This window comes from Doryrhamphus excisus, linkage group LG16 (assembly GCF_037039965.1).
Source record: "Doryrhamphus excisus strain RoL-2023G ecotype Guam linkage group LG16, RoL_Dexc_Guam_v1.1, whole genome shotgun sequence".
NCBI lineage: Eukaryota > Metazoa > Chordata > Actinopteri > Syngnathiformes > Syngnathidae > Doryrhamphus > Doryrhamphus excisus.
This window is the reverse complement of record NC_136372.1, coordinates 9,365,501-9,379,407: the sequence shown is the minus strand read 5'-3', so window position 1 is coordinate 9,379,407 and position 13,907 is coordinate 9,365,501. Positions and strand designations below refer to the sequence as shown.

General features: G+C 42.1%; 2 protein-coding genes across 6 annotated transcripts in view; one reads left to right on the top strand and one right to left on the bottom strand.

Annotated features, from left to right (window-relative positions):
* Positions 1-7,501, top strand: part of LOC131103399 (medium-chain acyl-CoA ligase ACSF2, mitochondrial-like) — a 26,052-nt gene extending 18,551 nt beyond the window's left edge. The window contains exons 13-16 of one of the 3 annotated variants that reach the window (XM_078797545.1): positions 504-645; positions 743-853; positions 4,116-4,184; positions 7,185-7,501. In XM_078797545.1, the coding sequence (XP_078653671.1) occupies positions 504-645; positions 743-853; positions 4,116-4,184; positions 7,185-7,310 (448 nt within the window). In that variant the 3' untranslated portion in view covers positions 7,311-7,501. Of the gene's footprint in view, positions 1-503; positions 646-742; positions 866-4,115; positions 4,185-4,240; positions 4,782-7,184 lie in introns of those variants that run through there. The other 2 variants (XM_058049672.2, XM_078797546.1) reach the window with 2 other exon arrangements.
* ndel1b (nudE neurodevelopment protein 1-like 1b) overlaps positions 4,400-13,907 on the bottom strand; it is a 26,950-nt gene continuing 17,442 nt past the window's right edge. For 2 of the 3 annotated variants that reach the window (XM_058049675.2, XM_058049679.2), the window contains 6 exons: positions 11,642-11,790; positions 6,151-6,287; positions 5,921-6,088; positions 5,756-5,847; positions 5,569-5,684; positions 4,400-5,463 (listed from right to left, as the gene is read on the bottom strand). In XM_058049675.2, coding sequence (XP_057905658.2) covers positions 5,376-5,463; positions 5,569-5,684; positions 5,756-5,847; positions 5,921-6,088; positions 6,151-6,287; positions 11,642-11,790 — 750 coding nt within the window. In that variant the 3' untranslated portion in view covers positions 4,400-5,375. The remainder of the gene's footprint in view (positions 5,464-5,568; positions 5,685-5,755; positions 5,848-5,920; positions 6,089-6,150; positions 6,288-11,641; positions 11,791-13,907) is intronic. The other variant, XM_058049678.2, reaches the window with a different exon arrangement.

Sequence of the window (13,907 nt, the reverse complement as noted above, 5' to 3'; positions counted from 1 at the left end):
GACGCTAGTATTCTTGCCTAACTCAAATTTTATATATTTGCGCTGCATATTCATCATTCGTCATCTGCACATGTAAGCACTGTTGAACATATAAGCAGGCAGTACCACACAGTGAAGGGAGAAGGAATAAGGAGTGGAAATAACGCTGGGCAGTTGTGAGATGTGACTTTTTCGTGGAAAACAGCTTTGTGATTCAAATGTATTACTCTTTTGAACACATATCGAGAAGCAAAACTCTTTGTGTTGCCACTGGAACTATTTTCATGACCGCCAAAAACCATCCAGAACTCAACTCATGTAATGAAGTGTGGGATAAAATGCAGTATACTGCTGGTGGGGATGGCATACAACTTTGTGTCAAAAAAACAAACCCAAAAAAACCCAACAACTGTCCCTTTAATATTGAAGTGGAAAGTTGCTTGGCTCTGGCTTGTATGTTATGTCCTCATACAGGACCACCTGTTTCATAACAGTATACGTGATACAGTTATACTTGTATTTAGTGACATTGCCAGTCTGACTGCGCTGGGATACTGCCGTATTGAGGGACGCATAAAGGACATGATCATCCGAGGAGGAGAGAACATCTACCCTGCAGAGATAGAGAATTTTCTCCTCTCTCACCCGAAAGTGCAGGATGTGCAGGTTAGGACATTTTCACCACTGGAGGGCAGCAGAGAAACATTGTTTAGCGTCTGTTATGAATTAAAAAAACAGGATGCTGTGTGTTTCTTTCTTGAAGGTGGTTGGAGTGAAAGATGAGAGGCTCGCAGAGCAAGTGTGTGCAGCCATCAGACTAAAGGAAGGGCAAACATCGACTGCAGAGGAGATAAGAGCATTCTGCAAAGGCCAAGTGAGTGCACAGGTGGATAATGTCTGTATATTGCTGCATATTTGCAGCTTGCGTTTGCTGTCCCACATATTTGCGTATTTCTTCTCAAAATAAATTTTTAAATCCATGTAATAAAATGTGATCCAATTATGCACTCTCTCTTCAAATATTTTCAAAGAAAGCCCATGTAATTCCACTCCAAGTTGATAACAATTTATAATAAAAAATAATAATAGCATAGCATCGCATGTACAGCATAATAGGGCCATTTGCCTGAAAGGGGTACAGAGAGGAAGCCGACATTTTGTGGGGCATGACACACAGATTACTGTGATTTGCAGCTTTAAACAAATAACAATATACTGCAAACACACTGAATAAGGAGGCGAAACAATACTGAATAGTTAATTTTTGGTCTGTTGTGTATAGAAAGTAAAAAACATAACTAAATATTCTCTGCCTTGACACACAAGGGTGTCACAGGCAACTGCCTTGGGCCCCAAGGTTCCCACTAAAAGCCACTGATTTTAATTTTTTTGTCATCTATTTGAAGTGGCTGCATGGCGGCGTGTGGTTAGCACGCAGGCCTCACAGCTCAGAGACCGGAGTTCAATTCCACCCTTGTGGACCCTCTGTGTGGAGTTTGCATGTTCTCCCCCGAACTCCGGTTCCTCCCACTTTCCAAAAACATGCTCGGTTAATTGGCGACTCCAAATTGTCCATAAGTATGAATGTGAGTGTGAATAGTTGTTCCTGTGCCCTGTGATTGGCTGGCGACCAGCCCTTGGTGAACCCCACCTCACGCCCGATATACTCAATAGGTTTGCGGGTATGCCGGAGCCTATCCCAGCTGTCCTCAGTAGGTGGGGTACACCCTAGACTGGACGATAGCCAATCACAGGGCACATATATACAAACCACACTCACATTCACACCTATGGATAATTTGGAGTCACCAATTAACCTAACATGTTTTTGGAATGTGGGAAGAAACCGGTGCACCCGGAGAAAACCCACGCATGGGAAGAACATGCAAACTCCACACAGAGATGCCCGAGCAATCGAACCCAGGTCTCCAAGCTTTGTTGCCTCCGTGATAACCACTTGTACACCATGCAGCCCTGTATCATCAGTACAATTTATTGGTTTAAGTTGGATTAATTTCCCGTGGCACACCTGATGAGCTTTAATGGCACAGTGGGTGGGAATCACTATATTACTGAACAATTAATTTCCCATGTATTAGGATTGATTTAATGCAGGGATGTTCCGATCAGGATTTTGTACTGCCGATACAGACCCTGATAATCCATGAGTGAAATCACCCGATACTAATAACAATCACAAAAATGTGTAAATGTTGCACTACTGGCTATATTAGAGGTCACCATGGATTTTTCTTATGAGAGTTACTTTTACAAATTGAAAATGGCAATTTTTGAAACATTTATTTTCATAGCTTATTTCAAGCCAAACAAAGCCGATATGCTTGTTTCACCAGAACATGAACAAAATGCTAGTATCCGAAACTCATCTTTTGTATTTCACAATGCATTTATTTTTAGTCTTCTTACATCATTCATTGAAAACCTGAATGAAAAGCACGTTTATGCACCTCTACTGGGTCCCTCCAGCCACATCCGCTGGCTTATGAAGCGCATGTGTCCCGAGAGGTGATATAATATCTACTATGTGTTCACAACTCCTGTTTCAAATGCTCACTCGTCATGCGTCACACTTGTTGCATGATATGCATCAGTCCAACGCAAGCCTCGCACACAATGGAAGTTCCTCCTCCACTAAAAGTGCTACATAGTGTCTGCATGCTCCCAAATCCTTACTGAGGTGGTACTCATCCCCCAAATTTTGCCCACACTTGCAAGTACAGCGGGTTGGGACTTGACTTGGGCTTGATAGGCTCTGCCTGATGGATGATCACATCGTGAGACTCAAACTCACCACACCCTGCCGAGTGTTCTGCCCCAAATGCTGCATCAATCTAAAGCTTTTCAAAAGCCCCACCCTGGTGAGACATCTTTGAGGCATGTTTTGCAGAATCAGAATCGCCTTTATTGTCATTGTATTGAATACAACGAAATTTGAGTGCATTTTGTAGAAAGTAAAAATAAAAATAAGGGAAGAATATAAATAAAACAAGGAATAATAATATACATTTAAAATTGGCAGGTGCTGTTGAGAATAAATGTAAATATATGTACATCAAAAACAATAACCTATACAGTATCAACATGTAGAATTGCAGTAACCAAAATGTGGAATTGCAGTAAACAAAAGGTAGTATTGCACATATTGTAGCTGACTTTGAGGCACGTTTTGCAGGGCGCAAACTTAGCACTCTCACAAAGACTGGAAGTCCCACACAAACGCTTGTTCTGAATACTGTAGTGGGAGCGGAGCTGATCGGTGGAAGGGATCGGCATTTTAAAGCAAGTATCGGCCAATGTCGATAGTCCTTTTTCACTGATATTGGACGATACCGATTGGTGGCCCATCGATGGGAGCACTCCTAATTTAGTGGAACAGTGGAACCTTGTTGAAGCTTGTTTTTTGAAAATGTATGCCAAAATCTTTCCCCGGTTCGCATACAATTTCTGGGATGCACTATGGCATGCTAGATAGTCGTGTTATGTCCAACAGTGTTCCTAATGTATTTTTAACACAGGCGTTTGCATCTTTAGCTTGGTTACTGGAACCAGAAGTCCGTCATCAGCAGTTGATTTGACTCTCAAAAATGTTTTTAATAGTTTTATAATAGCTTTACAAGCATAAAACAATAATAAACCATGTGAATGACAAATTAGAGATATATGACCATTAAGTTACTTCTACCTTCATTTAATCTCTTCTGAAAGACTGGAAACAAGATCAACACCTTCCTTGTGAATTCATTATTGAATTCAATACTATTTCCCACCTTCTTTATTAGAATGGTGCCCCTTCATTGCAACTTTCTTTGACTCCATTTTATGTGAAGTGAGGTGAGGAACACAATTGAACTCAAAAAATAACTCATGGCAAAACAGGAAGGTGGTGTTGGGAGGTATCGCTCTCGCTGCCACACCTGGTCTTTAGGAACAGTCAATAGTGAAGGAGCACATCTTCAATGAAGGTAAAAGGAACCGTCAATGTTCATGAATCCCTTTCATTCATCATGTTTCTATAGGTTGCTGTTTCTGAATGTAAAACTATAATTGTAACAAATGGATAGACTGTATTTTGCCTTTACAAGCAGACTAATGGTTAGGTGTTTCTATGCTTATAGATTTCCCACTTCAAAGTTCCTCACTACGTGATCTTTGTGGACAGCTACCCCGTGACTGCATCTGGAAAGGTAAGACAAGAGCCATTGAATCCAGGCGCATACATGGCTGCTATTTTTTTTTCTAGGTCAAGAAGAACGTATTGAAGGTGAACATGGAAAACCAACTAGGCCTTGAAGCTTGAGGTGATACCTTTGACATGGAAAAGTCCTCAAGGCAGTGGAATCATGGATGGATAAAGTCACCTTTTGATTCCTCACATTAGAAGCACAAGTCATGGCGTAAACACTGTTAATCTCAATGTTTATTTAATGTCAAGATCATTCCACAATGGCTTTAAGCACTGTGCAACACTGTTTAAACACATGCCATACAAACTTTGGAATAAATAATAATAGACCTTCATGTCCAAAAGGTGGCTAAACGACCAGCCTTGCAAGCATTGTACAGTACACACTGAGCATAGGAACACATTATAATAAAACTGGCTTTGTGCCAAAGAACACTTTGTAGCATTAAATAACAATGAAACAATTTGTCATGGTAAAAATGGAAAATTGGCAACAGGAACCCGTCAGGAGCTTTTGAGCTCTGAAATGAAACCTGGTCAACATTTGGTTCAATGTGTTCCCTCGCTGCTTGACTGAAATGTATAGTAGCAAAAATGTTATTGTTGCACTGTTGAATTTAAAGAGCCAGCTGCAACTTTAAAAATGAGGTACCATAAATATATTAAAAATGATATTTAATGCATTTCAAAAAATGAGCACTTCACACACACTACACTTGAATGATCAACATTCACTTCAGTCAAGTGTGGGTCGGGCCAAGAGCCCCTGGCACACATTCCACACACTCCGTGAGCACCCATGCAACAGAATACTGCATTATAAAACAACTGTTGACATCAGTTAGTACATGTGAACACATCCCTTTTGAAAAAAATATCATACATTCTAAATGGGAATAACTAGTTGAACTGTGTAAAGAAAGTGAAGAAGTGAGGTCAAATGAGACCTTTTGTCATGGTGTGTGTTTGTGGGTGGGAGGTTGGGGGTGCCGTCCCAAGGGGTGACACGTTGCCGATGTCATTCAGACATGGTGCAGTGTAAAAAGAGCTGCATTCTGCAAAAGCGTTTATGTGCGAGAGAAAGAATGCACAAATGACAAGTGTGCCTTTTTGAGCCTCTCTTGTGCGAACTCCCCTCACTCACACACACACACCCTCAGTGGCATGTGTCCTGTTATATCCCATCATCCCCTCACATACTCAGCAGGCTTGGTGGAGAAATGGTTCTGGAAGCTGTCATGGAGGTCAAAGCACTGGGGTCCAGTCCATGACGAGTGCTGCTGTAGAAAACATGGCAGTGACCACATACACAATTAGTGATCTGTGTGCCTTTGGGTCTGTGTGTGTATGTCAGTGCATCTGGAAGTATACAAATGCAGACTCACTTTTTGTCAAAGTAGGTGCTGTGCTTGATGAGAGCGGGATTGCCCATGGCAAGGTTTTGCCTTGCCGCCTGGTCCTTAGCAAAGCTCCTGCATGCGGCCAGTTTGGATTCCAAAGCCTAACAACAGCCTCATTTAGACCCAGTTGTAACATTTGTGTCCATTGTATCTTTGGCCAAAAAAGACATACCCCAACTTTTCTCAGCAGATCACCAACAATGTTAAGAGCTGAGATTCTGCCTGAAGGTGTGAGGGATGAGTTGCCGCAGCCATTGGCCAATGCTGAGAACACACAGCAGCACATGCTCACATAAAAATGCACTTTTTGCTGTAATTAAATAGATGTAAAGCTGACCTTTTGGACCAACAAAGGGATGTTCCATGCTTTTTCCCACCGGCGTGGCTGGCAATGAGAGAGACACCTGCACGACCGAGTCTGCCTTGTCAATGTCTAACGTGGGTGAGCTGGGCGCTGACATCCTGTCTGTGGTCCTCTCTCTTACCGCTAGCTCCTGCCTGAGGTCTGTGGAGGATAACAAGATAAAGTCATGACGCTTTTGCCAAGTTGAGTCCTTGAGTGCATACCCCGCGCTTCATCTTTGAGTCGCTGCACAGACACCAACAGGGACTCCTTCTCATCCAGCTCACTCTCCAAGAAGGCATTTCTTTCAATGGCTTGGTTTAAACGGCTCTCAAAGTCCTCAAGTGACACAATTGTTGCCCTGCACAGGAACATGGTAGTGTGGTGTCAGTTCTGCATCAGACCCAGCTGATGGCGCTGTTATGCATTTTTTGTAACATTTACTGTATTTACTGTACAGCAGTTGGCATTCAGTTGTAAAAAACACAATGCAGCTTTTAACTCATAATACCAGCCATTTTTATATTTACAGTATATATATCATTATATATATCATATACCATGATTTTAATTAAACAAATAATCTGATATAGGACTGGGTGATATGGACTTTAGAATATATCACTGTATTTTTAGCATGTATCACAATATGAAAATATTAAATTAAAATTCATCAGTCTTGTACATAAAGCTACAACCCTTAGGCCATATGATGAAATACACTTGTCTCAAATTGTAAAGCACATGTATTTATTGGGGGGGGGCGAACGGTGCTTGAGTGGTTAGCATGTTGGCCACATGGTCAGGAGATTGGAAAGACCTGGGTTCAAATCTGTGTAGAGTTTGCCTGTTCTCCCCCTGCGTGCGTGGGTTTTCTCTGGGTACTCCGGTTTCCTCCCACATTGCAAAAACATGCTAGGTTAATTGGCGACTCCAAATTGTCCATAGGTATGAATGTGAATAGTTGTTTGTCTAAATGTGCCCTGACATTGGCTGGCGACCAGTCCAGGGTGTACCCTGCCTCTTGCCCGAAAACAGCGAGGATAGGCCCCAGCACACCCCCACAACCCTTGTGAGGATAAGCGGCATAGATGTATTTATTGGTAAAAAAGTGTCTTTTCCTAATGGGATATCTTCCTCTACACACAATGCTACTATATCTTCAACAAACTGAAATGCCTGTGTTTGCGATTACGGAAGATGTAGTCACCCATGCAATTCCCACCGCACTTATGACACTCTTGTTTTGTTTACGCAGACCTGGAGGACAGTCACGGAAGTGTGTTCAGTGTGTGTGGAGAATGTGTATTTTTGGCAAAGACGAGCTACATTCTCCCAGAACTTCCACATCGTCACCGGCACTTTAAAAACTTCCTTACATTAAAGCCATAGAATACAATGTGGTGAAAATATATGCATCGAGTCAAGCACACAAAACCACACAGGCTAATAATCACTGCTGGGTTCCACTCACGCTCTGCTGTTTCATCAGATCCGTCAACAGTTTATTTACCTTCTCTCTTCTCCACTGTCAATGAAAGTTCTCTTCACATTTGTCAGCATGGAGACTCACATAGTGGCAATGAAGGTTATATTCCTTCAGCACTGCAACATGCTGTGAATGAACGAACATGCAGCTTTCCCATTTCTATTAGAACACTTGGCACTCTCCGTCCATTTTCTCTTTTTTGACAGAGATTGGGATAATGAGGGTGCCAAAGCACGTAATGTTAAATGTGGAAGCTGTAATAGATGACGCAGGGAAAACATCAGGTGGCTGGCTGCACTTTACTTGCTCTGCACCGATACAAACAACTTGCTTGCTTAACACAATCCTTATGAAGTCGTCTTGCGGGCCAGATTAAGCTCATCTGCGGGCCTGAACTGGCCCACGTGCCATAGATTTCACATCCCTGATCTAGTCCATCCTCACCTCTTCCATCACTGTGTGGTATACTGGGGCCACTGCCAGGGACAGGCACAGAGTGCAGCCAATTGTGTGTGCTGCTGAAAAGGTTGCTGAAAAGGCTGCAGTTTCCCATCTCTCCTGGACCTGTTTGCCTCCAGGACCCGGAGACGTGCAAATCAGATCACAGCTGACCCCTCACCCTGGACACAGTCCATCTGTCCCCCTCCCCTCAGGAAACGCTCTATCAGAGTAAAACCTCCAGCCCCAAAACAGCTTCTTCCCATCTGCCATCAGAACACCCACTGCCATTATTCCATACTGTACGTACATACATACACACACACACGTTCACTTTGCTTTGATTTGTTCTGGATGCAGAAATTAAAATTTTTGTACACTCAAGAGTTTAGTATATTTATTTTATATCGTGTATGTTGTCTAAATTTCTGAAGTGCATTTTTATTTTGCATGCCCTTAGTTTTATTACTACTTTTGAATTTTTCTTTTTTATTACTCACCACCAAATGCACAAAATGGCGGGTACCCATCTTTTGATGTTTTTGCTTGATTTTTCAAGGCACACAGGATATTGTGTCCCAGGGCTATACCAAAAAACAATTAGACTCATCTTTAATCAGCCAAAGCTTGTTTCTTCCCGTTTTATAATCAGCAATCGAACATGGGTAATTTTCAGCAAAACATCAATTGCTTACAAAGGCTTTTTGTGAAAAGATAAATTTCAAGCATAACTTTTACTTTGACACAAATTCAACCATATTTATGAAGGACATGCATGGCAGGAGCTCTGACTTTGCTACCGGAGTTGTAAACTTCTTTGGGGAAAATTCCAGACCATTACTTGTGTCAGCACCTCTAATAAGTGCGCTGACACCTTTGTCTTAATTCAGGACAAGTGAGGTCTAAACTCACTATAACAAATGAACAGTAAGGAGCCAACAGTCGTTACAGCTACTAGCTGCTCCTAGCTTGAACTAACATCTTGGGATCTTTGTGGACTATAACAACGAGTGGGGAGAGACGCTAGAACAATAAACATTAAACACTGATAATAGTTGTTAAGGCAAGCTAACGAGCTAATCGATGGACAGTGTTGACTAACAACCGCAACAATGCCTAGGTTTTAGGGGAAGGGTTGCCCCTGCAGACAAACTAGCGTACCTGCTAGCTCATGTAGTTCCGGTTGAAGGACTCCAGGCATGATTATAAACACACAGACAGCTTCGAATGAGCCGCCGCTGCCGAGACCCACTGAGCAGTATGACAACCATCCCTACCACCAGTCGGTGCAGTTGCTAATGGAGGAGATTAGCACACAAGAGGGCATAACAAAGCATAACAAAGTTGCTAACAAAGCCAAACCGGAGGCTGGATCACATTGACAGTAAGGTACGGAAGTTGGAAAGTTGGAATATATGGAGCAAAATACTGTGTAGATCCACTTTCTGATCCATCTGTTCCAATCAAACCCTAATGCAGGAGATTCAAGATTTGAAAGCAGTGAATAAAGAATTACAAGAGAGTAATGGCACACTGAGGGCCACTATCAAAAAAGATCATGAGAAGAAAGATAAAATAATTGAGGAGCTGAAAATTGCAATCGACGACATAGATCAGAAACAACGATGGATTACATACAAACATACATACATGGAAACCCAGGTCTTATGCCAGGACAGTTGGGAACAGGGATGAGCTAAACGTAATGGATGTTGCTTCTACGGAGCAACAATTGGTTGATTTCCCAACATCTAAAGAGGTAGATGTTGACATCCAATCCATCGACACTTGCATCCCACTGTATGGTAGGAACACCATCACACCTGTCGTCATCGTGAAGTTCACTAACAGGAAATTCAAGACCTCCATAGTGAAACAGGGAAAGAAGCTGAAAGGTACAATAGTCTACGAATCACTAAGAAAGCATGTGACCTGAGAAAGCAGGGAAAGCTACTTGGAGTCTCAACTGCAAGATTTTCATCAAGCGAAAAGGAGGACCGTAGACCAGAGTGCTCATTCTCAAAAATATAAAGGATCTGGAAAAATTCTAAGATTACTCCATAGTGGAAACGGAAAAAGACTTAAACATCATCAGTATGACACAAGAATATCTGCGATTGCACACCTTTAGCACTACAAATCACAAACAACTGGAATCAGAATAAGATTTTGATACAGACACAATTTTTTTCTCTCATATCAGAAATGACTGTCGTTATTACACAGTAGAGCAATACAATAAAAGTTTTAACATTGGCAACACGTTATCAATAATTCATATAAACTGCAGAAGCATGTACGCAAATTATAACATTCAACAATATTTTAATCTATTCAAGGAACCCTTCAAAAGTAATCGCAATCTCAGAAACTTGGCTGAACGCAGATAGGCATGGACTTTGAGCTGGAAGGTCACAAGATGACCTGCATCAACCGGAATGACAAGGGAGGAAGAATCGCCCTGTATGTGGACAAACAACTGCATTACAAAGTGGTAAAGAACATGTCAACTGCCATCGACAATATTTTACAATGTATGACCATTGAGATCTGTAAAGAAAAAAGCAAAAACGTGTTTATTAGTTGCCTATACAGAATTCGCTAAATGTCCTGCAAAAAAGATCAGCAAGAATAATCCATAATGCCGCTCATGGAGAACACACAAACTCCTTATTTCTAAAATCAGAAATACTAAAACTTGATATAATTTTCAAACAGCTAAATAATGCATCAAGCTCACAACTGAGTTCAGTCTCCTGACAGCTTTTTTTTCCAGTCTTGAGTTTTAGTCTTCCACTGTGCCTTGCATGTTTGGTTTTTTCTGAGAGAGAAGTCTGAGAGAAACGGCATTGCAATCCCGTCTATGTCCTGTATATGGCAGAATTGACAATAAAAGCTTAATTGAATTTAATAGATTTGGCAGGGATTTATAAGTTTATAGAGCCGTGTGAACTCAGCCTAGTGCAGGGGTGTCAAAGTCAAATGGACGGAGGGCCAAATAAAACATTTGGCCACAAGCCGAGGGCCGGACTGTCCAATCTTCATTAAAACCAAGATTTAACCTACTGAAAACATAACAAATATATTACAATATGATTGGATAAATAAAGCAATATTTTCTTATGACTGTCAGTCATTTTTAATTTCAGCAGGCACAAAATACAAATGTCCTTTATATAAAAAACTCATAACATAAAATTTATGTTATGAGTTTTTTTTCGACTGGGCTTTTCTGAACAGACTCTGTCGAGATTTGAGGCTTTGTTTTAATTCCTCGACCTTCTGTAGCCTTTGTTCCATGTCCAGAATCTTGTTTTTGTCTGTGTGTTTTGTTTCATGATGCCGCCTCATATTATATTCTTTCATCACCGCCACACTTTCTCCACATAGAAGACACACAGGTTTTCCAGCTACCTCCGTGAACATGTACTCCAACTCGCACCTTGTTTGAAAGCCCCTGTTTTCACCGTCCACCTTCCGTTTTGCCATTGTTGGTGGGTATCTGTAAATTAACTTTTGCTGTTATGCTAATGACTGATGCTGAATGACTGCTGAATAAATTAAGCCGCCTCCCGCTATGCTCCCGCTCGCGTGTCCCTGTTGCATTGTGGGCAATGTAGTACAGTTTATATGCGGGCCGAATCTAATAATAGATTAATATCATCACGCGGGCCAGGTAAAACCCTCTCGCATTAGGCCCGCGGGCCTTGACTTTGACATATGTGGCCTAGTGGCAAGGAAACAAATCATCCAAACACGTGTATTGAGATATGCTCCAAACGTCTGACCTTTTGGCTCTCTCCAGGTCGTCGTTGGCTTGCTCAAGCTCACGTACATATTTGTGGAGCTGCTCCTTGATGCTTCGTGTCTGGCCCAGGTCATCCTCCAACACAGAGATCTGCTTGAAGCTCTGAGCATACTGCAGCTCCAGTTTGTCCTGACAATAAGAGGATAAGGAGGAGAAATCAATTGCCTATTATGCAAAATGCCTCATGGATGTACTCACAACCTCAGAGGAAAAACAAAAAACAGGCTTTGCTACATCATGTTAAAATAAATCCTGCCAACTATCTGTCAGTCAGGTACAGATGTGGGAACTGCAAGTTTCATCCTTTTTGTTTTTCCTCAGCGAACAGGCTTACCTAAATGTAAGACTATAGCACTATAGCTTAAAGGGGACCTATTATGCTCTTTCACTTTAAACAAACTTTTTCACAGTTAAACAATGCCAAATTTTCAGATAATGAGGTTTGCGCATTTGGAAGTGAGCCCTAAAAGAAGTTTGGGATGGCTCAAAACGCTCGGTTTGAAAAGGCATATTTATTGAGAGCAGTACTGTAGTAGTACTGTATTCCTACATAATCTGATATACACTTGTCCATTTATTATTTTAGGCACTGTGCAGCACAACCCACCAGCTCTCCTAAGATGCTGCCCTCAACAACTAGTTCCTTTCAGACTAGCAGTCGCAGCTTGGTCTTTGGTCTGGGCCCCAGAATCACTAGTGAGGATGGCATCATCACCGGTGCCAAGCTACCAACTGGTCGTCAGATCTTACGCTGCATGCTTGCCAAGCAACCTGGTGGAAATGTAGCGTTGTTGCTGTTCAAGGCAGCTAAGGATGTCCTGGAGCAGTTGCGGCCATTTTTCAAGAAGGCCAACATCCCAATGGTGAGTGACAAGCGTGCCTGCCACAAGATTGGTGAATTTAGTCAATGCCAACAACAAGCTGTGGAAAATCTCCCAAACCAAGCATTCCAGTGAGGCTGCAGTGCAACAGCTGGAGAAAATGGAGTGCAGACTTGATGCCACATTTCCGCTGTGGCCTCCAAATGTTGAGAAGCTGATTGATAACCCTGAAGACCTAGCTTTCTTGGCCAGCCTGAAGACGGACAGAGTGGCCACATTTGGTGCATTAGATAAAAAGCTGCAGCTCAAGGTGAAGCGGCGAGAGGAGTGTCAAGCTCCCGCAGCAGCCAGGCAGTCCTGCTGTGAAAAGGAGCTGAAGGAGATGATGAAAATGTCCATCTTGGTGTCAGAAGGAGGAGCCAGAGGATGATTCTAACACAGTCTGTCCACCATCTGAAGGCAAACCATCCCTGAAGCGTAAGAAGAGTGGAACAAACGTCTTCATTCCGCCTGATATCCTTAGCTGACCAAGTGTTGTGTCACTGGCTGCAAGGTTGAAGATGTCACCAATGCAACAGGCTTCCTTAATGCGTGGCCTGGTCGCAGAGTCAGGCGGTGATTATACACATCTCGCTGCATCCTATGCAACAGCTGACCGAGAATGGGCTACCAATGCTGCATTCAAAAAAAGTTAGGTCAATGTCCATGCGGTGAATGTGGTGAATGACTGTGCCGAGCGTGTCGTCAAACTCACATCCGACTTTGTCGCTGTGGCCAGGAAGGAGCAGCACCTGCATGACCACAGCCAACAGCCAAACCTTCGTCGCTGCAAACGCAAGCTGATCCCTGAATAGGAGGGTTACTCCTGGGTGGCAGGGGGATGACAAGTTGGATGCACTAGTGAGGTTCAGTTCAGATTTCATCTCTCCCTTGTGATCTTGCTCAGTGGAGAGTACTCTGGCAAAATAGACTGAGCAATTAAGTTTGAAGTTTAGTTAATATTCTTATCCCTGTGAGTTTCTAGTGATTTTGCCAGTAGAGAGAATTTGTTATTTAAATGTGTTACTATTTCCCCTTGTTTTTACAATAAAATAAAAGTAAAATTAAAAAAAACAAAGTGTTTCAACTTTATATGTATGTCAAATATCCATCACTGCTACATAAAATTCAGGGTAAGGCCATGTGAACATGTCCCATTTACCGCCATTCATTTTGTCAATAGGACAAATGAATGGAGAATCCTGAAAGTTGAATTCTGAGAAATACCCAATCTGCCCAAAGAGAAAACAGCTGAATATGTGCAGATTCTGGAAGGACTACAACGATTAGTGTGCTGGTTATCGTGTGTAGCTGTTCTATAGGAGTCCAAAACTCAATACAAAGGGCCAAAAAATTAGCATATTAGGTCACCTTTAAAAACTGACT